The 23,803-nt window shown below is 43.6% G+C and overlaps 1 protein-coding gene across 1 annotated transcript in view; it reads left to right on the top strand.

Annotated features, from left to right (window-relative positions):
- Positions 1 to 21,307, top strand: part of LOC124606089 — a 235,059-nt gene extending 213,752 nt beyond the window's left edge. Inside the window, exons 5-6 of the mRNA XM_047138054.1 lie at positions 996 to 1,510; positions 19,260 to 21,307. Coding sequence (XP_046994010.1) covers positions 996 to 1,510; positions 19,260 to 19,413 — 669 coding nt within the window. The 3' untranslated portion in view covers positions 19,414 to 21,307. The remainder of the gene's footprint in view (positions 1 to 995; positions 1,511 to 19,259) is intronic.
- Positions 21,308 to 23,803: the final 2,496 nt, after the last annotated feature.

Here is a 23,803-nt window from a genome sequence, read left to right as displayed (position 1 = left end):
CTAATCTGCCAGGAAGTTTCAGGTCATGTAAATCTTCTTTACTTTCACTCAGGATAGCAATGTCATCAGCGAATCGTATCATTGATATCCTTTCACCTGAACCTCCTTTTATTTCCATCATTACTTCTTCGATGTACAGATAAAAGTAGGGGCGAAAGACTACGTCCCTATCTTACAGCCGGCCGCGGTGGTCTCGCGGTTCTAGGCGCGCAGTCCGGAACCGCGCGACTGCTACGGTCGCAGGTTCGAATCCTGCCTCGGGCATGGATGTGTGTGATGTCCTTAGGTTAGTTAGGTTCAAGTAGTTCTAGGTTCTAGGGGACTGATGACCACAGCTGTTAAGTCCCATAGTGCTCAGAGCCATTTGAACCATTTGAACCTATCTTACATGCTTTTTAATCGGAGCACTTGGTTAGTGGTTTCGACTCTTATTATTCCCTCTTGGTTCTTGTATATGTTGTATATTATTCGTCTCTCCCTATAGCTTACCTCTATATTTGTCAGAATTGCGAACATCTTGTACCACTTTACTCTGTGGAACTCTTTTTCCAGGTTGACAAATTCTATGAACGCGTCTTGATTTTTCGTTGGTCTTGCTTCCATTATCATCAGGAACGTCAAAATTGCCTCTTTGGTGCCTTTACCTTTCCTAGAAAACAATAGTTGGCGCAGTGGTTAGACACTGGACTCGCATTCTGGAGGACGACGGTTCAATCCCGCGTCAAGCCATCCTGATTTAGGTTTTCCGTGATTTCCCTAAATCGCTCCAGGCAAATGCCGGGATGGTTCCTTTGAAAGGGCACGGCCGACTTCCTTCCCCATCCTACCCTAAACCGATGAGACCGATGACCTCGCTGTCTGGTCTCCTTCCCCAAAAACAACCCAACCAACCCAACAATAATAAAGAAAATTGTGATTTAGTACATAGTTTTGTCATGTGACGGTTGCCAGATCCGGTGAAGTGAGTCAGCTTGTGGTGTGTTGTTGGACTGCAGCGCGAGGAGGAGCGGCCGTCGGTGTCGCAGCTGCGCCGCCTGGCCGACCAGCTGCCGCTGCCCGAGTCTCTGCCGGCGGAGCTGCGTCCGGCGCTGCGCGCGTGGCTGGTGGCGCGCGCCTCCTGCCCCATCTCATTCGCCTGGAGCGACCTGGGCATCGAGTTCTGGCCGCGCTGGGTGCGGCGCGGCCTCTGCGGCGACTCGCAGGCGGGCGGTGCCGGGGGCGGCGCGGGAGGCGGCGCCGACTCATCCGAGAGCCGCGCGCCGCGCATCCTCGACGGGCTGCTCGTCGACGAGGACGACGACGGCGACACCGTCGGCGAGGACGCGCTGGCGCCGGACCGGCACTCCGGGGACTCCGGCGGCGAGGGCGCGGCGGGGGCGGCGGCGGCGGCGCTGGGGGCGGCGCTGCAGGGCAACGCGAGCGCCGCGCGCCGCGCCTGCTCCTGGCCGCCCGGCATGACCTGCAAGCCGGGCGTCGCGCGCAACCTGCACATCCTGCGCTGGCACTGCAGGTGCGCGGCGCCGCTCTGCGTTACACGGAGAGTGCACAGAAGTGTGGAAACACCGATAACACAATACGGTGTAGGAAAACTCGCAGACGTTCAAAACAGCTTCCACTCATCTCTCCTGTACGGTTTTCGAGGAAATCTTATCCCATTCTTCCTGAAAAATACTGACAAGTTTGTAAGAGATCCACGACTAAGCAATTTAAAGCTAGCGCATTCGAGCAGACGTAATTTCGATGGATTGCTCAGGCGCTGCCTGCGATATGTAAGCTATAATAGAATCGCTGATCAGAGAGCAATGTCGGCTGCAGTAGGAGCAGTGTCGGCAGTAGTAGTGGTAGCTTGTAGTCGGGCGGTTAGGCCGGTCGTGCCTGATCGATGCAGTATAAGGTTAAAAACAGCCCCGCGAATATCTAATTTGTTACAACTAAATTTGTACTATTGTTGTATCAAGTCCCATGTAAATGTTTTCAAAAAAATCTTTTAATAATAATCTTTCTTATAAATTAACTTTTTGACAATCACTCATCCTAATTTAAAGAATTTACTAATTTCTTCAATCCATTGTGATCCCGATTATCGTAAAGAAACATCAGTTTCTTTTTTTTATATATATATACATGACAAATCTAGCGACCAGCACTGCACTGGGCTGTGCCAGAAAAAATTTCTTGTAGGAGCAGATATACACTCCTGGAAATTGAAATAAGAACACCGTGAATTCATTGTCCCAGGAAGGGGAAACTTTATTGACACATTCCTGGGGTCAGATACATCACATGATCACACTGACAGAACCACAGGCACATAGACACAGGCAACAGAGCATGCACAATGTCGGCACTAGTACAGTGTATATCCACCTTTCGCAGCAATGCAGGCTGCTATTCTCCCATGGAGACGATCGTAGAGATGCTGGATGTAGTCCTGTGGAACGGCTTGCCATGCCATTTCCACCTGGCGCCTCAGTTGGACCAGCGTTCGTGCTGGACGTGCAGACCGCGTGAGGCGACGCTTCATCCAGTCGCAAACATGCTCAATGGGGGACAGATCCGGAGATCTTGCTGGCCAGGGTAGTTGACTTACACCTTCTAGAGCACGTTGGGTGGCACGGGATACATGCGGACGTGCAGTGTCCTGTTGGAACAGCAAGTTCCCTTGTCGGTCTAGGAATGGTAGAATGATGGGTTCGATTACGGTTTGGATGTACCGTGCACTATTCAGTGTCCCCTCGACGATCACCAGTGGTGTACGGCTAGTGTAGGAGATCGCTCCCCACACCATGATGCCGGGTGTTGGCCCTGTGTGCCTCGGTCGTATGCAGTCCTGATTGTGGCGCTCACCTGCGCGGCACCAAACACGCATACGACCATCATTGGCACCAAGGCAGAAGCGACTCTCATCGCTGAAGACGACACGTCTCCATTCGTCCCTCCATTCACGCCTGTCGCGACACCACTGGAGGCGTGCTGCACGATGTTGGGGCGTGAGCGGAAGACGGCCTAACGGTGTGCGGGACCGTAGCCCAGCTTCATGGAGACGGTTGCGAATGGTCCTCGCTGATACCCCAGGAGCAACAGTGTCCCTAATTTGCTGGGAAGTGGCGGTGCGGTCCCCTACGGCACTGCATAGGATCCTACGGTCTTGGCGTGCATCCGTGCGTCGCTGCGGTCCGGTCCCAGGTCGACGGGCACGTGCACCTTCCGCCGACCACTGGCGACAACATCGATGTACTGTGGAGACCTCACGCCCCACGTGTTGAGCAATTCGGCGGTACGTCCACCCGGCCTCCCGCATGCCCACTATACGCCCTCGCTCAAAGTCCGTCAACTGCATATACGGTTCACGTCCACGCTGTCGCGGCATGCTACCAGTGTTAAAGACTGCGATGGAGCTCCGTATGCCACGGCAAACTGGCTGACACTGACGGCGGCGGTGCACGAATGCTGCGCAGCTAGCGCCATTCGACGGCCAACACCGCGGTTCCTGGTGTGTCCGCTGTGCCGTGCGTGTGATCATTGCTTGTACAGCCCTCTCGCAGTGTCCGGAGCAAGTATGGTGGGTCTGACACACCGGTGTCAATGTGTTCTTTTTTCCATTTCCAGGAGTGTATAACTGACTACTTCTCAGAAATCCCCCCCCCCCCCCCCAAAAAAAAAAAACCATCCTGGCCGGTTGTCGACAAGTGTAACCTCCCTACATAAAAAATATGTATAAAATTATATATGAAATTATAACGGTCACATTTAGTGTAACCTTCCAACAGTTTGTTATTCCGTAACCTCACAACAGTAACGTGACTAACCTCCCAATGAAAATTGTGGCTCACATATGAACTTTCAACAATTAACTGACTGTGAATTTAAACTGGTAAATTTTGGACGTCAGCAGTGCTGCGTCATGGCCCTGAAAAATCATTCTGAACAAGTTTAAAATTCTTACCTCAATGAAGCCGCCGGATAGCGTGTATATATCTCATCCTATAGTAAATTTTTCTGCCACAGCCCAGTCCTATGCTGGCCGCTAGATTTGTCATGTATAAAAAGAAACAATTGATTTTTCTTTACGATAATCGGAATGACCATGGATTGCAGAAATTAGTAAATTCTTTTTAATTCAGACGAATGATTGTCAAAAAGTAAATTTTAATAAAAAGATTATTATTAAAAGATTTTTAAAAACATTTACATCGGACTTGATGTAACAATAGTACAAATTTAGTTGTAAGAAATTAGATATGCCGCGGCTGCTTTTACCTTACATCGCTCGGGCACGACCGGCCCAACCGCCCGACTGCGAGCTACCACCACTACTGCCGACACAGCTCCTACTGCAGCCGACACTGCTCTCTGATCAGCGATTCTATTATAGCTTACATATCGCAGGCAGCGCGTGAGCAATTCATCGAAATTACATCTGCTCGAGTTTGCTAGCAATAAATCCCCTAGTCATGGACCTCTTACAAGTTCAGGTGTTGATAATGTATGGTTATCGCTATCACGCACCCTTCTCAGCAAAGTGACCACAATGGCTCACTGACACAAACTGGTGATTGTCACAGACAGGGGCACCACAACTTATCCTCGTGCTCAGCACACCGGACCATGACGTGGCGAGCTGTGTGAGCAAGGGCCCTGTCGTCTTCGAATACAGCGTCATCACTTGGTAACAAACATCGTACCACGTGATGAACGTGATCAGCTAAAGTAATCGCTGTATACTCCTGACCTACTCAGCCTAGTGACGATTTGCAGTGAATGGCAAGTGAAGAAAACTTCACAAGCCAACATCGCTAAGAAAGAATTTCATTGGATGACCGAAATGCTTTTTTAGCAATCTTGGCGTGCGATCTTTTCTTCAGTCACCAAAATGATAACAATTTTTTTGGCGGTAATGCGCTCTTCCGGAACAACCATGGCGCCGATAGAGCACCACGATATGGTTGCCCAAATCAACCCCCGTCATGTTTCACGATCGGGACATAAACTCGACCAGAAGTTGGAAACAGAGTGCAACATGACTCACCCAAAGAAATGATTCTCTTCGCTTGCTCCAAAGTCCAGGTTTTATAGCTGCGGCACCACTTTATCTTGTTACGAGTATTTGTGTCACTGGTGATTGATTATGAAATTCCAGCTCACCCTCCAATTTCCTGCATATGGAGCTGTTTTCGTATAGTTTTGGTCCTCACATTCAGTTATTCAGTGACTTTCGCAGCTGTAGTTCTATTATTTTTCGACACAATCCTTTTCAATGGCCGTCCGTCACGATCACTCAACAAGCACATCCCTATGCGTTACCACTTAGCGGATGGTGTTTTTTCACTTTCCCTGCTTATGGTATAAATCTTCGATAAGGGGCCTCTTTTAAACATCGAACACTTCCACTATCTCGTTTACGGAAGCACCTACCATAAAAGTAACTCCAAGCTGCGACATAATGCGCTCACAACTACACAAACGCTGTTATGATCAAGACTGATACGTATTGAGGACGTTGCACAGGTGCCGTTTATGGTCAGATACAGTATTGCAACCTGCTGGTTTGGCTGGCAGCTGCCTTTATGTTCAGACATGCATATCTCGGAGTGTTTCCATATTTCTGTCCAACCCCCGTATATAGTAAAGTAATATTGTAACATATATACAGTTAAAGACAGTTTTCACAAGATTTTCTAGATCCCAACACTTTTAAATTTGAACAGAATGCTTGTTCCTACATACATGGCCATTGTTTACCTTGGAACAACTTTTCACATTTGTAAAGTCCATCCTTTACCGGAGTAATTTTTGTAATTTCACAAAAAGACTGCAGCACACATACAGTAAACGAAAATTTTCTTATAGGGCTAGAGGCTGAAATGTGGAAAGTGTATCAAGGTACAACACTCTCTCTCACATATGGAATTTCAGTTCCACAAATTTGAAAACATGCAGAATATGTTATGCGTAGCTTCTTATCACATACTGCGGTTTTTATTGCTTGAGGAATTTTGCGATATGGCTGTTTTTGATTCACAATTTGTCATTTGTGTACCTATAGAGAAATTCATTTGAAAAAATTATTTACACCGAAAATTTACCACTCGCAATGTTAGAATTGTGATTAACATCTTTTTCGTTATGGGAAAGACTGGGTGTCTGTATGTGTGCGTGTTTATGTCTATGTATCCAATATGTCTCCACAACTTTTTCTGGTTTCACCATTATCTTCACTATGAAACTGTGCTTTTTAACCTCCACTGTGTCACTGTTTATAAGATACAAAAATATGATGGCGAACAGTTTGGTACTTTAAGAACTCACACACATTTGAACACGTTTTGTGTGTTTGTGTGTCTGTACGTGTGTGGTTATGGGTTTGGTCCTTCGACAGTCCTTCGAGGGCCGAGAACAGAGTTGCACAGCAGAGAGCTGTGTATTCATTTATTATTTCTTCTCCTTCTACTACGGCTTTCCTTATTTGGTAATTTTTCTCAGTGAAATGAAATGAAGTGTCGTGTGGCTAGGGCCTCCAGTCGGGTAGACCGTTCGCCTGGTGCAGGTCTTTCGATTTGACACCACTTCGGCGACCTGCGCGTCGATGGGGATGAATGATGATGATTAGGACAACACAACACCCAGTCCCTGAGCGGAGAAAATCTCCGACCCACCCGGGAATCGAACCCGGTCCCTTAGGATTGACATTCCGTCACGCTGACCACTCAGCTACCGGGGGCGGACATTTTTCTCAGTAATTAGATTTTGTGGGGTTCTGTAGTTCATATGAATAAGGTGTCTTGAGAACGTAAACTGACACTTGTCACCTTTAAGTGCTCTTCTGCGTTCTGTGAGCCTAATACTGAAATTTCATCTTGTATATACACTGAGGTGACAAAAGTCGTGAGATACCGATGTGCACATATACAGATGGCGGTAGTATCGTGCACACAAGGTATGAAAGGCAGTGCATTGGCGGGGATGTCATTTGTACATAAGTGATTCATGGGAAAAAGTTTCCGCCGTAATTATGGACGCACGACGGAAATTAAGACTCTGAACTCGGAGTAGCTAGACGCATGGGACATTCCACTGTGGAAGTCGTTAGGGAATTCTATATCGCAAGATTCGCAGTGTCAAGAGTGGGCCGAGAATACTAGATATCACGCATTACCTCTCACCTTGGACAACGCAATGACCGACACCCTTCTCTTAACAACCGACGTCGGTGCCTTTCGCGTAGAGTTGTCACTGCTAACAGACAAGCAACGCTGCGTGAACCACAGAAATCACGAACGTATCCTTTAGGACAGTACGGCGTAATCTTGCGTTAAGGGGCTACGGCAGCAGACGACCCGAGCGAGTGCCTTTGCTAACAGTGCGACATCGTTCTTCAGTTCCGCTCCAGTGGGCCCAGGTTGTCAACAACGCATGCAAGCTGGTGGTGCCTTCACAATGGTGCGGACTGTGTTTAGATGGAATGGACCCGCTGTCCGCTGTAAAAACTGAACCGATCATTGACTTTAAATAGTTGTATCGGCTACTTGGAGACCATTTGCAGCCATTCATGTCCTTGATGTTTCTAAACAACGATGTCATGCCACTGGGCCACAGTTGTTCGCGACTGGTATGAAGGACAGTCTGGTCAATTTAAGCAAATGATTTAGCCACCCAGACAGTCCGACATGAACCCCACCGAGCATTTATGGGACATAATCGAGAGGCCATTTCGTGCACAACACTTTCGTAAATATGGACAGCTATAGAGGAAGCTTGGCTCAATATTTCTGCGGGGGACTTCCAAAGACTTGTGTCCATGCCACGTCTGACTGCTGCACTAAGTCGGACAAAAGAGGTTTCGACACGACATTACGGTATTACAAGCCTCTTGACATCACAGCGTAATTTGAACTGCAGTCTCTATAAGTCGATAAATATCAGATTTGTTGTATTTGTCCGTGTTGGTGTTGATTGTCTTTAGTTTTCTCTATATTGAATTATCTGTTCTGTAGGTTTTCTTCAGTCCTTGTTTTCTGAGTCTGTCACCTGTCCTGTGAGTTGCTTTCTTGTTCTAAGTGAGAGTATGACAAATGTGGCTAAAGTTCCAGCTTCAAATTGAGTGGAGAAGGAAATCATCTGTGCCCTCTTTCAAAGAATCATCCTGTCTTTTATCTCAAGTACTTAAGGAAATCACAGAAACCCTAAATCTGGACGGTTGGTCGGGGCTTTGAATAGCTGTCCTCCGGAATACGAGTCCAGTGTCCTACACTGCATCACTTCGGTAGCTAGTATAAATTGGTGAAGAGTTCTCCATCTTCAAGTACGACACTTGAGGCAAAATTCTCGAGCGTTCGAAAACATTTACCACCATCAAATGGTTCAAATGGCTCTGAGCACTATGGGACGTAACATCTGAGGGTCATCAGTCCCCTACAACGTAGAACTACTGAAACCTAACGAGCCTAAATACATCACACACATCCATGACCGAGGCAGAATTCGAACCTGTGACCGTAGAGGTCGCGCGGTTCCTGATTGAAGTGCCTAGAACAGCTCTGCCACTACGGCCGGCTACGACCATCATTCACAGGAGTTAACGCTACTGACTGCCAGGGATAGGCAAGTAGTCCGCCTTATAAACGCCAGGCCAGAACGTACAGAGTGGTTTCAGAGATGGGCAAGTTAATGCAAGCACAGCGTTCATTGGGCCACTGTTTTCTCATGACTAGTAAACCCCAATTCTTTAAGGAATCGAGATCCTACGTATAAACAGCTTCAAACATCCGATTATAAATGATTTAATGTGTTAAATATTTGACGTTGAGCACGTAAGCGAGAAAATGTTTAGAAAATCTTTGAAATTATGTTTTAGGTTTGTCGGAAGTCGCTAAGGGATCTCATTCTAAAATACTGGATGATCACAGCCTGGGTGTCGGCACGCAGTGAGTTAAGCCGCCTCAAGGTGTATACACAGTTTCCACTTGTAATGCTTCTCTTATTTTTCTACACCTGTAACGTCAGGTTGTCCCTCTTGTTGAGCAGATTATGACAGTATTTTTAAATTTTAAAATTCGGTCAACAGTTGTATGAAATACTGAAAACCAAACTGTTGAAGCCTTTGTAGGCCGTTTGGAGGCAATCTGCAACTTGGATATGGTGACAGGTCACCGTATTAGATGTTCAGTGACTTACATTATTTTATTTGTTTAGTTTGTCCAACACATCACAGGGGATGTGGATTACTCGCAAGTGAATGATAAGCAAAATCTACGTATCACCATCGCTGTAAATATTTCTTTGATACGTTACAAAAACAAATCAGGGGACCTAAATGCTGGTTATTATTTAAAAAATTTCTGGCTGGTTTCTCCTTTCGCTCGTACCACACATGCTAGCGATTTTATTGCACCGAGCGGAAACAATATCACAATTCGCTGCGCACTTGTTAGTAAAATACGGCACCGGCGACCATTACCTGGCGTTAATTCTGTCTACGAAACAGTGTTGTATTACTTAATCCACTCAGTCTGGAAAATATCCAACTGATTTTTTTTTGTGAAGTTGACACTGGTATTTAAATGAAAGCGATTTTGTCGTTATAACTTAAAATATGTTTGGAGATTCTTTACCAGAGAGTAATTAGAGTAATTTCGTACGAATAAGTATTTTGCATTTCATTAACAAGCATTTCATGAATATAAATCCATGTTCTTTCATACTAAAGCTATAACTTTCAACATTTTTGTTTCTGTTTAAATTAAACCAGTTTTTGGGGCAACTTTAATTCTGTTCTTTAACATTTTATCTTGTATATGCTCGTTGTGAAAATTCTTTTTATTTCTCTTACAACCTTGGCGGACTCAGTTATTCTTTAGACGCTACCACTAACGTGTTTACGAGACAGCTCCCACTGTAATTCCACTATAGCTACAGCTATAGCTGTAAATGACATTCTTTATTACAGGGAACCATTAAATTTCAAGTCAAGTTCTGGTAAAACAGGAATATAATACTGTCCTCACTGAGAACTAAGTCCACAACACAGTTTTCTCTGTCAGTGTAAAGAGATGAGTGAACACTCAAGAACACACAAAACTTAAATGTGCTTATTTACAATATATAAAGAGTTAGGTATACATAGCTTTAGCTTTGTACCCGTGTATCTGTCTGCAGCCCCCCCCCCTCTCTCTCTCTCTCCTTTCTCTCTCTTTCTGTTCCATTAGTACTGGCTTATAATATAAATTAGCAGTCAGAGTAACAGTAGCATCGTGCTAGATTCGTATCGTCTCATTACAGTTCTTCCTCAAGCTCGGCGTGATTTGAGAGCAATCTGAGGCAGATCTCTGATGCAGAGTGATATCAGGCTTCTGCTTGAATGGCTGTTCACTCGAAGTGATACCACACTTCTCTCTAATTGGTTGCACGTTACAGAGACGCACAAACTAGTGCGGTCGCTGCTAGCGACGTGTGTTGAAGACTGCTGAAGTACTGCTGCGCGTCCTTCGCCTTGCTGTTTAGGCCGTCCGCTCGCCAGTCGTGGCTGAAAGGTGGACTAGACGGGAGTGTTTGTGGCGTGGGTCACAATTTCAGATCAGACTGCTCCAAAAAGATGATTTCCACCCACCCCATCCCCTCCCACAATGCTTAACAAATCATGGATAAAAATGACCATGGTTGTTCTTTAAAAAAAAATCAGCTGTACTCCTTTAAATACAAAACATTTTCATTACATTTTACCTACAGTTGTGGTATTGCAGTCTGAGCGTAAAATAATTCTGCTCACACTTCTAACTATTGTCTTTGCCTTGTAGCTGCCCTAGAAAATAACATAACAAAGATAATCTCTAATCAAAGTCCTACCTAGACGCGATTTTAGCTCTTAATGTATGTGTAGATATAGATATGTGTAGATACGGAGAACACCCTTTCATGAAGCAGTGCTTCCTCTCGAATAATGTAAGTTATGTTTAAAATTACAATACCGGTTCACTTTGATCTCTGTAAACAAACACAATTTACTAACTAAATGTCCTGCTATTTTGCTTCGTTTCTCTCGTGACACTCATATAAATGCGAATCTTTATTATTTTAGGAAAGTAATGTTATAAGGTAATCGTTATTTAATGGAAGAGCCTTGGTTTATAATTTGGCCATGATAAGATACCAAAAAATACGATTTGGATGCAATATTATTTCAGACTTTAGTCAAATATTTCCACAAATATACGTAAATACAACTGCACCTGAACTGTCGTATGTTTAGCAAGAAATTGTTGGCGATGACATCCGTACAGCGAGAAGCTATACCGAATCAAGTTAAGACCAGTCCTATTTTGTAGCCCATGCCTTTGTTTGACCGGCGCAAGAGACTACAGGAAGAAGCAGAATCTGGCTGTCATTAAGTCGAAGGTGTAACTTATCTCAGATATGTTCCATGCCGTTGAGGTTGCAACGCTGATCAAGACAGTCAGTTTCTGGAATGTTATTAACCACAAACCATTACTACACAGATGCTGCTTTATGACAGGGCCCACTACCCAAATTACTCCTCTACTAACAGAAATCGATAGATGTGATGGTCATCGTGGCTCAGTTCGAAGTGGGACTCATCACTGAAGACAACCTTACTCCATTAATTGAGATTCCAGACCGAAGACGTTTCTGGAGACGTCGCGGACAGAGTTTGGATTCTCACCTGAGTGTCGCCCATCATACGGTCCGACAACTAGGAGCGAAGGTCTCGGGTAATACTTCTTTTCATTGTAGGAGTCCTTTGGTTGCCATCCGAGTCACCCTTACCACATCGGAACATCGACGATTTTCTACTCCCCCTTTTGTTGCCCTTCATGGAAAATCATCCTGGGCTCATATTTCATTTAAGATAATGCCCGCCCACACATGGCAAGAGTCTTTACTGCTTGTATCCATCCTTGCCAAACGTTGCCTTGGCCAGAAATATGGCTGGACCTCACCCAGTTGAGACTGTTTGAAGCACTGTGGGGATGGCCCGCCAACGAGCTCGAGATTTTGACAAACTAACGCGCCCATTGGACATAATTTGGCACGATATCCCTCAGGAGGACATCCAACAACTCCATTACTCAGTGTCAAGCCGAATAACTTCTTGCATAAGGACCAGAGGCGGACCAACGCGTTACTGACTTTGTGAAACTCTTTCTCTTCAATACATCATAGAATTCTTCTGAATTCGTAATCATTTGTTTGTCTGTAAATGTATATCACATCTACCGATTTTCGTTCCATTCGGATAATTCCTTTTTGGTGCGCGTTTTTTCCCTTAGAGTGTATATTCATATCCTTCCACATATAACGTATTATTAAGCGCAGTAATGGACTCACCGTATCCACGAGAAACATTCGCGTACCATAACACCACCTTCCCCGTGCTTCACTGCTGGTGCTACTTATGAGACAGATAACGCTTTCCAGGCATTCGCCAAGTCCAAATCCTTCCATCGGATAGCCACAGTGATTCATCACCCTAAATCACTCGTTGTCAGTTATCCACTATCCAGTGGCGTCGCTCTTTTATTTACACCACCTACATTGTCGCTTAGAATTGACTACTGACGTGTGTCTTATGAGGAGCTATCCGAACATTGTACCTCATTGTTTTCAACTGGTTACGCACAGCCATACTATCTGTACTACTAACAGGACTTTAACTCACGAATGGTACGTTCCGGTGATTTTATGCGATTATTTACAACCACTCTCCACAAAACTCGACGGTGGTTGTTTCTTCACGTTTCCACTTCACTCACATCACCTACAGTCGACTCTGCCGGCTTTAGAACGGTTGAAACGTCTCTAATGTACTTGTTGCTCAGTTGACGTCCGATGACTATTGAACGTTCGAAGTCACCCAGACCCATTCTGTTGTTACTGATTCTCTACTGACAACGTAAATACTCTCCGCTTTCTTTTTCACTGGTAGATCCACCTGTCAAGATATACAGTGGTCAGTCCCACATTACTTAGTGTGTCTGGATGGTTTTCATCAGGTATTGCATTTCCAACTTCTAAGCAGAGTGGTCAGTCCTTGGTTACTTCGCGTATTATGAATGTGTCGCAAAGACGTCTCCTGTGTAAGAATTTGTCATATTTTTTTGACGACAGTACCACAAAATTCCAAACATTAGTTCAAGTTTTTTATCATATTTCCACACAAAGAACATAGCATCCGATGGAATCCTCTCGACAGTGACAGTGTTGCCTTGAAGACAACTTTTCGACAAGTTTCCTATTTGTTATCCTCAGATGGAGACTTAAACTGATAACCTGACAAGACTTCATCAATAAAATTCGGCCAGAAACCGGTAAAGGCACACATATCGCCTTATTTTGGCTTTTATTTAAGCAATACAACTTTCCAAATGGAAGTGAATCTCACGCTGCTTAAAATCATTAAAAATTAGCACCAAATGATTTATAATTTATTATATTTTGAGTCGAATAATTGAGCTTGATTTTGGTTCTGAAGCTTTATTTCTCAAGAGGCCCAATTTTTCCTCTTCGAGGTACTGTGGTATTATGTATAAATATATAAAAATATTCCCAAGAACTGAATCTGCGAGCGCAAGGAGAGTGGAAGGTAATGGAGGCAAAGTAAAAGTGACTTCTTCCGGTAAACTGGAGATTCAGTTCAAATACCGATTTAACACTATTTTTCATTTCTCTATTTAGATTTATTAGCATATGAGCATAATTGTTTGTAGCCCGTCAATGGCAGTTGGTAATCACAGTAAATAAAATTCACCTCCGCCACAATGCTGTTTCTTGATGGTTTCCACTTTCAAAAGCCTAATTTCTCACACTCGTAGATTTGAGTGTGGGCAAGTGTTGTTTGCTTATGCGAATTTATGCTGGGGTCGTTAGCCGACCTATGTGTCATAATTTGTCACATAGCAGTAATTTTCTACCGGTAAATGTCTGCAGATGGAGAGTTAGTGCTCCAAAACTGATTGCCTGTAAGAAAGAACGTTGTTTCAGGGAATAATTTCATTTATAGTCTTTATTTATTGTTAAGTTTGTTGTTTGAACTGGACTGTTTTTGCTGTCGTCGAAACACGCACCTGAAGACTGGATGCAGTAAACATCATTTCGGCGTCTTAACTGTAATACTACAATCTACATCCGTTTGAAAGCATCATATTTTGTCAGAACTCTTCAACGTACCCCTTTCACTTTCGTACAAGGATGCGCTCTAGATAAATACTTTCAGAAAATACTTCCTAACACTTAAATTTATATTTGTTTATAGAAAATTTCTCTTTCTCAAAAAAATTTTTCTTGCTTTTGTTAGTCGGTATTTTATATCTTCTCTGCTTCGGCGAATGTTATATCTCTGCCCAAAAAGTAGAGCTCGGCTACTACTGTCACTGTCTCGTCCCCTCATCGCATCGCCTGTTTTAATTGAAGTACATTCCTTGGCCGTTATTTCACTTTTGATAATATCTATCTTACATCTTTCCAAGGCACTATCCATTCTGATCAACCGATCTTCCGAAGCCCAATTTCGCAAGGCTTGTAATTCTTTCCCCTGAACTAAAGTCCCTTTGCAATTCTTACCTAATTTCCTTTATTTTCTGTTTACTGTGCAAATACAAAAGCATCTGGAATAAGCTACAAATATGAATCACTCCCTTTTCAACTACTGACACCTTTTCATGCCCTTTTATTGTAATAAGTGAGGTGTCGTTTCTGTAGACTATATAGGTAATCTTTCGCTCCGTAAATTTTATCTGTACTACCTTGAGAATTCCAAAGAGTGTATTACAGTATTTTGCGTGAATGGCACATTGTACCAGTGGTTCGGAAGTTTTCACACCTGCCAGTAAATGCCTTCTTACAAACGAGAGCTAATTAAAGTATATGTTACACTCTCCAGCCGCATTAATGTGATGACCTATAAAAAGCCTGAATTACCACCTTGTACAGCGCTGACTGCCGTTAGACATGTAGGAGGAGAGTCATTAAGGTTCTGGAAGGTACAGGCAGGAATGTGGGACCTTGCCGACTCCAGCGCCGTGGCCACTTGCAGTAGCTTTCTCGGCTGAGGATCCATGGCGCGAACAGACCGAACGAGGTGTTTCCACATGTTCTCGATTCGCTTTAAATCCTGGGAATATGATGGCCAGAGGAGTTCTTTAAACTCGTCCTGGTCGTCTTCGAACCATGCATGCACACTACGAGCTGTGTAACACGTTGCGTTGTCCTGCTGGTAGGTGCGACTGTACCGAGGAAGAATAAACTGCACGGAGGGCTCTATACGATCCCAATGACAGATGCATACTTTTGTTGAACAGCTGTGACGTCCAGAGTGACGATATTACTCAGGGAACGCCACGAAAACATTCCCCAGACCATACCTCTCCCTCTTCCAGCTGGCCGATTGTTGCAGGATGTTTGGTTTCATACTTTTCACGCTGATGGTGCATAAAACGTGATTCATCTGGAAAGACCACGTGTCGCCGTTCAGTGGACGTCTAACCGCGGTATGGGCGTGCAAATTCCAGCTTTCGTCTCCGATGAGCAGGAGGCTGCACCCGGTGCATGAATCCGGCGCCTGCTACGTAGACCCATACGCAGCAACGTTCGCTGAACGGTCTTTGAGGTGCCGGCCGCGGTGGTCTCGCGGCTCTAGGCGCGCAGTCCGGAACCGTGCGACTGCTACGGTCGCAGGTTCGAATCCTGCCTCGGGCATGGATGTGTGTGATGTCCTTAGGTTAGTTAGGTTTAAGTAGTTCTAAGTTCTAGGGGACTGATGACCACAGCTGTTAAGTCCCATAGTGCTCAGAGCCATTTGGTCTTTGAGGAGACACTGTTTGAAGCCTCTTGGTTCATCTGGAGGGGCAATTGCTCAACAGCTGCACCTCTGTTCGACCTTACATCTCCGCACCCGTCCTTCGCCCCTGTCATCTACAGCCCGTGGGACACTGCAGTTGCAGTGGCGCCAGTTTTGGATAGCACCATTTTGCCATGCACTGTATAATTTAACCACGGCTGCACGCATTAAGAACTTAGTGGTTCAAAATCCGATAAGGCCTTTCTGGACCGTCAGATCAGTTTCTGAGTTGCAACAACGACGGCACTGTTTACCGTGCTCCCCGGACACGTTTTATATATCCTCCATTGTTAGTTTTGTCACCTGCCGTCTGTGAGTGATTATTACACACTGACGTCGAACACGCTGGTCTTAAACCCCTCCTCTTCCTCTCCAGGTGGTAGCCTAATTAAAGAATTACCGTATTGCTAATGGTTTGACTTTAATTTGTGTAAGGTATCGAATCCGAAGTGAAAGTATTACCCGGAAGAAGTCAGGAGCTGTCATAACTTCATAACTTGGTCGTAATTGTGCGATTTATTTCGCGCAGTAACCACCAGCAGAAATTAAAAAAATGTACAAAATAATACGGAAACTAGCTAGTGAAATTCGGATCCGAAATGCTGAATTAATTTTGACTCCGTGTAGAAATTACTGTAAATGAACGGTCGCTGCAAAGTATTTATATCATACAATCTATTTACACACATAAGAGATGTAGTAATTGCTGTCCCTGTCCGTGTTGTAGTATCCCTCTTCGATGTTGCATATTCAACGACGTGTCCTCGGACAGAATGCTGATCATTATTTTGAAGTGAGTGTATCGCAGGTTATAACACCACACTAAGATATAAAGCGTTTGTTTGGCTGACTGTCTTGGTGGCTTCGTTGTCTTCTTTAGGAGCATATTGTCCTCAGTCTGGTCTAGCTCGTACACACGTTGTTTAGTTATATTCGACTGCAGCATACCATGTGTTTCGAAAGCATTGTTTTCTTTGCTATATTATATCATATTTTAAATATCACCCGTCGTCTTCTGCATGGAATATGCTCTCAAAAATGTTCAAATGTGTGTAAATTTCTAAGGGATCAAACTGCTGAGGTCATCGGTCTCTAGCTTTACACACCACTTAAACTAACTTATGTTAAGAACAACACAAACACCCATGTCCGAGGGAGGACTCGAACCTCCGGCGGGAGGGGCCGCGCAGTCCGTGACATGGTGCCTAGACCGCTCGGCCACTCCTAGCGGCAACATGTTTTGAAACATAGGCTGTAATGAACATTAAAAACCTCCGTTTTCTAAATAAAAAAACGCCTTTTCTTGGTGTAGTGTATTTTATTTGTTCCAGACGGGTTCTCCCCCCCCCCCTTTTACTGTAAGGGGGGTAGGACGTCAAACGGGCCGACTTGGAGCAGGAGAGGCACCAAAGGACATTTTAATTTCCACTGTCTATACTTTTACAAGTAACTTCATAAAACTTTGTCAGCATGACCAGGAAGGATTCAGTGAAAAAATGATGAAATTTCATATCGAAAAAAAATTATTTTGTTATGTTTTTGCACTTCCACTGCTATGAGTGTGAATCCTGAATCCTACCTGGTCATGCTGACAAAGTTTTATGGATTTATTTGTAAAAGTATAGACAGTGGAAATTAAAATGTCCTGTGGTGCCCCTCCTGCTCCAACTCGGCCCGTTTGACGTCCTACCCCCGTTAAGGAATTTACAGCGTAATCTAGCATGACACAGTTTTGTTTTGAGACGTGATATTTGTAGATCGTAAAATAGTTCACGTTTTGCTTTATTGGGTAAATAAGTGATTACTTATAGTTATTGGAATTTTTGGCTGACATCTGCGTTTCCCCTCATCTGTTCAAATGCTAGAGGTCGCACTTCACTTACTAAAGTAAGCACGTTTTCATGTTCCGAACTTTTTTCATCACAATTTACACTTTCTTTGCGCTAATTGCTGTAGAAAACTGTTAGTCTTCGGCCGTTAGTGTAGATATTTCACCGAAAACGGTGAGATATAAAAATTCATGTGTGAAATTATTACACTACTGGCCATTAAAATTGCTACACCACGAAGATGACGTGCTACAGACGCGAAATTTAACCGACAGGAAGAAGATGCTGTAATATGCAAAATAGCTTTTCAGAGCATTCACACAAGGTTGGCGCCGGTGGCGACACCTACAAAGTGCTGACATGAGGAATGTTTCCAACCGATTTCTCATACACAAACAGCAGTTGACCGGCATTGCCTGGTGAAACGTTGTTGTGATGCCTCGTGTAAGGAGGATAAAAGCATACCATCACGTTTCCGACTTTGATAAAGGTCGGATTGTAGCCTATCGCGATAGCTGTTTATCGTATCGCGACATTACTGCTCGTGTTGGGCGAGATCCAATGACTGTTAGCAGAATATGGAATCGGGTGGCTTCAGGAAGGTAATACGGAAAGCCGTGCTGGATCCCAACGGCCTCGTATTACTAGCAGTCGAGATGACAGGCATCTTATCCGCATGACTGTAATGGATCGTGCAGCCACGTCTCGAACACTGAGCCAACAGATGGGGACGTTTGGAAGACAACAACCATCTGCACGAACAGTTCGACGACGTTTGCAGCAGCATGGACCATCAGCTCGGAGACCATCGCTGCGGTTACCCTTGACGCTTCATCACAGACAGGAGCGCCTGCGATGGTGTACTCAATGACGAACCTGGGTGCACGAATGGCAAAACTTAATTTTTTCGGATGAATCCAGGTTCTGTTTACAGTATCATGATGGTCGCATCCGTGTTTGGCGACATCGCGGTGAACGCACATTGGAAGCGTGTATTCGTCGTCGCCATACTGGCGAATCACCCGGAGTGATGGTATGGGGTGCCGTTGGTTACACGTCTCGGTCACCTCTTGTTTGCATTGACGGCACTTTGAACAGTAGACGTTACATTTCAGATGTATTACGCCCCGTGCCTCAGTGGTGGCCGAGCAACTGGCGCGTCACAATACGTCAGTCACTACTCTTGATGAACTGTGATATAGTGTTGAAGCTGCATGGGCAGCTGTACCTGTACACGCCATACGAGCTCTGTTTGACTCAATGCCCAGGCGTATCAAGGCCGTTATTACGGCCAGAGGTGGTTGTTCTGGTTACTGATTTCTCAGGATCTGTGCACCCAAATTGCGTGAAAATGTAATCACATGTCAGTTCTAGTATAATATATTTGTCCAATGAATACCCGTTTATCATCTGCATTTCATCTTGGTGTAGCAATTTTAATGGCCAGTAGTGTAACTCATATGGACATAGTTTTTGTATGAACGTTTCCTTTTGTGAACGAGGTATCGATACTCGCTGGCATAGTAGGATTCTGAATGTGTGAAGCGGTTGAAGTGACAGTGCGGTCTCGTGTGTTCCAGGCTGCGCAAGTCCCTGGAGACGAACAAAGTCTGGACGGCGGAGAGGCTGCGCAAGGAGGTGGAACGGCGCAAGAAGCGGCGCAAGAAGTACCGGTGCACGTGGCTCAAGGTTCCGTACCCCGTGCCGGAGGACTGCGAGTGCGCCTGCTCATGAGGCCGGCTCAACGCTCCACGCGGCGCAATAACATTTTTTCTGTGATATCGGCAGCACTGGTCCAGACCACGTGCTCTAGCTACGTTGTCTCGCCGAGGCGGCCACGGGACAATCAGGGCACGGCTTCGTAGGGAACGCACGTGCGTGTGACAGTGCCACGGTGACTTCTAGTGCCCTTACTTACGGTGTACTCAAAATCAGTTAACAGTGGAGTTAAACTCTGCATAAGGTCCGGCAGTGTGTGTTGGTCGGCAAATGGGTGCGATCAGTAGCTGGCTTGCGTGCAAGTTGCACAAGGGAATGGTCTGCAGCGGTGTGAAATACTCTAGTGATGTGGTAGGCAAAAATGATCTCACTTCGAAACTGTACATCTGGTTTTGAACACTGAGTTTCGTATCAGCTAAATGCTTTTAAAAGTCAGATTCTAAACATGTCTCGAAATACGTCGTGAATTAATTAATATTCAAAAAAGTTTGCTAAGAGCGCCACGGCCCTTATGCTTCACTAGCATTAATTCTGAATGATTTTTTCGTAAAAAACTGACTACATGAGCATTAAGAAAGGTATATAATTATTGCCGAGAAGAGCAGAAAACTTATAGACCACGTCTGCCTCCACAACACAGCACTCTGTGTCTTTATCAGTACGACTGATGGTGGTTCTCAATGTTCCTATAATTTCTTCTAGGTTTATGTAAAACTGTATATTATATAATCATGACAAACTGCTAATAGGACAATGCACGTCGATGTTTCCGGAGCATGAATATCAGCAAGAAATAGGAGTTAAAGAAAATTATAATTTATCTTGGGCAACACATGTGAATATAGATGATAATGAACTGTGTTGAACTTATAAACCTGAATGGAAGATTGAATAAGCTCGTCGCCTCCGTGCTTTGCAGTTTTATGCTGAATACTAACAATAATTTACTTGAAAATGTGCTAGCTGTCTCCAAATCAGTACACCCATAACAACGATTCCTGCTGCGTATATACATATAGATATATAGTTTCTAATGCATTATATTTTATTGCGTTTCACCTTATATTAATAACATTTGATTTAAAGGTAGCCGAATGAACAAGCTCATTGCCACATTTTTACAAAGATCTGTATAGACAGGCAAATCAAATTCCCCAGCTAAGAAACTGCATTGCAGCTTGTTCTTTGACAGCTTATAATCTGATTTCCTCAGTCCAGTTAACAGGAAGAAGAAAGTCGTAGCAATTACTATTCGGGGGGGGGGGGGGGGGGGAGGGAGGAGGGATTAATTCTAAACAAAACAGATTCAATGTAAAATTTTAGAATGGGTTATCACTTTTGGTAGAAGCGTTTACATATAGTTTTGTATTTTTGGCCAGAGCCTACAAATCATTCGTATATTGTCAACAGATTATATATGTATATATCATCGAGTGAAATGTTAGATCATGGTCGTTCGAGCCACTGAGCTACGAATCTTGTAACTCATGCCACTCAAGATTGTTTCATGCTTATCAGGTTCAGGGCTTTCGTCGCGTCAGCAAAGGATACAGACAAACAAAGAATTCTTCGTCAATAACTTGCGCTTTCATGTACAGGAGCGTAAGTTCTCCAATCATTTGGTTTTTGTGCTTTCAATCTGTGGGTAGAATGTTACAGGTTAGACATGAGTTCCATCATTGTAATTTATACCTGTTAAAAAGGCACGAGCTCATTCTTCAGTTCATTCAACCAAACTTATGTGAGACGGTATTCCTCTAAATGTTAAATGAAAATAGCGTAGCCAAGGATAAACCATTTTATTGTCATCGTGCATTCTATATTTTATCATCAACCTAGGTTTAATGATATGTGAAAAATGCTAATTGTGTATAAATTTTAATCAATAAATATTAAATATATATGTCTACTTTTATGACTTCCTGTAGACAGCATTATTAACCAGAAGGTAAGCTGGAGGACATCCTGTGAAACGACGGAGGACATATATTCCGAGAAACAGTATTGATAATGTTATCAGAGTAACAGATTTAAATTGGACATACATGTCAGACGCAGACAAGGAAAATGACGTTACCAACGAGTGACATTAAGATATTGTGAAAAGCGAAAGATTAGGTAAATATATTGAAAATTACATTCTTCGCGTTGTAAAGAAGGCGTATATCAGGGTGCATTTAGCTGATTTAGTGCCTGTGGAAATTAAATGCAAGGTATGCAAAATGTTTCTACACCGAGTGGACAGCGCAATTATCATGAATAGCCACTCAATTAACAGACATGGAAAAGGTTGAAGTAAGACTCGACAGCTTATGCACCAATTACCTCTACTATAAAAACATCTGCTTTTCACACTTGTTACCAACTCTCATACCTTCAAAAATTGTGCTTGACTACTGCACACAATAGAAACTCCTCACACTGAACCAAACACCCCAGAAATTCATTATCTAAGTGTCGCCTAACCATAGGGAAGTCGCAGAACATTTGGGGTCTCAGTATGTAAGTCAGATGGAGAATACAAAACTTATACTTAATCTAAACAAATGAGCAACTGACGAGCACTAATACAGAGAGAGGCTCTGAAAATTATAGAAAACTAAAATAAAATGACTCCCTTCAAACTCCGTGAGACTTGCATTTACTTGGATGGCTAAGGAAACATAAATGAATAAGACTCCCACATCTGGGCCTGTTTTTGAGATACCACGAAAAGCCTTCTGCAGAAATTATGGGACTGTTAGACCCTCCAGACCCACTCCCTTTCGGTGAGAAATCGAATAATTTCCAGTCCCAACAAAATGTGACAAGCTCAGGCGACTAATTATCACTTACTCCTACCAAAGCTGAAACAAAATCGCAAAGCGATATGTGACAGTCACGTTATTATATCCACATCAACATCTACATCCATCAGTTATTCTTGAGGAAATTTAGGGTTAGTTTAACAGGCCATAGAAACTGTGTATTTCAGAAAATTAGGTTAGGCAATCTTTCCCTGGAACACTGCTGGCCACTGTTTCCGTACTGAAAGCGTCTGCATTAGCTTTTCGTCCAAGTCTAGCATCACGCCTCCTAAATCCCCAAACATGTGTAAAAGACCTAATGCCGTCATCTGACGTTCTTCGTTATCATAAATGTAACATCTTTGTATACTGTGCCCACCTCCCTCCCCCCCCCCACCCCCACCCCCGCAAATCATAGATGGAGTACCGACGATACCAGTGGCAAAGAATCGCTTGTGCCCCTAAATGAATATGCCCTGAATGCATAGTGATGGTATGTGTAGATAACTTGACATTTACTCGTGAAGTAAATAACATGGTTTGAACCTTGCTATTGGCTGACGATTTTCTTCGTTTTACCCTTCAAGGAATATGGGCTTGTCAGCAATACCCACCTATGTATTCTGGTAATTTAACGTTACTTAGTCACATCTTTTCTTGTCATTCAAAGCCATTTGTATTATATTAACAGAATCTTCCGTCGGTTCTTGGTAGAGCAACATTATAATAAATGAAATGCACCAGCTTGCTTTTGTTCTACAATATTACTTTTATTGCTAACCGGTTTTCGGCTTACAAGGCCATCTTCAGACATTTACTGAGTATTGTCACCAAAGAAGTTAAATGTTAGCAGACAACATTGGAAGAGAAGTAACACATCTAGACTGAAGTAGAAACATACAGAAAGTAACAATCTTTGCAATGTAATGGTAAAAACTGAATAGTACATAAATAACAATGGAGCTGACGGGAAAACCTTTAGCACAAAACGGGAATATCATGCCTACATAACAGTTTCTATTAAACAAAACTAATAAAATAAGGTAAAATTAGTACTAGACAAGGCTGCGTCACGAGGTATAAAACATGGAGAGTGGTACACAACCAATTAAAAAAAGGAGAGACAGTTGTCAATGTAAATACAGAATACACAAGGAACTTAAGCAATATCAATCAGATAAACAGAAATTAATAAATGCAGGAAAATGGAGGTGTCTGAGGGAACCTACAGTTTGAGAGTGTGGTGGTACTGCATTTTAACATTAACATTATAATCAAAGCAGTGGCTGTGTACCAGTTTTCATCAAATAAATGAGCAAAGTAAAATATGAACAGTATCTGATGAGACAACTACAAGGGGAGTTAAACATGGACAGTAATACAAGTTAATAGGAAACCCTTAACTATTGAAACTACAGCCTATGTGGAATACAAAGACAACTGCAACAAATAAAACAACTTAATGAATACAGGAAAATGGGAATATGTAGGAAGAGAGAGTGTGCGAAGTAATGAACAACAAAGATGATTATATGAAGTTTAGGAGAGGGGAAGTGTTGAGTTGTATTAGTTTTTATAACAACCTGCACACATTTTTCAGTGTTATTGAGAACTTCTGC

The sequence above is a fragment of the Schistocerca americana genome, chromosome 3 (assembly GCF_021461395.2).
Source record: "Schistocerca americana isolate TAMUIC-IGC-003095 chromosome 3, iqSchAmer2.1, whole genome shotgun sequence".
Classification (NCBI taxonomy): Eukaryota; Metazoa; Arthropoda; class Insecta; order Orthoptera; family Acrididae; genus Schistocerca; species Schistocerca americana.
The sequence above is the reverse complement of the archived record's forward strand: the minus strand, read 5'-3'. Positions and strand labels throughout refer to the sequence as shown.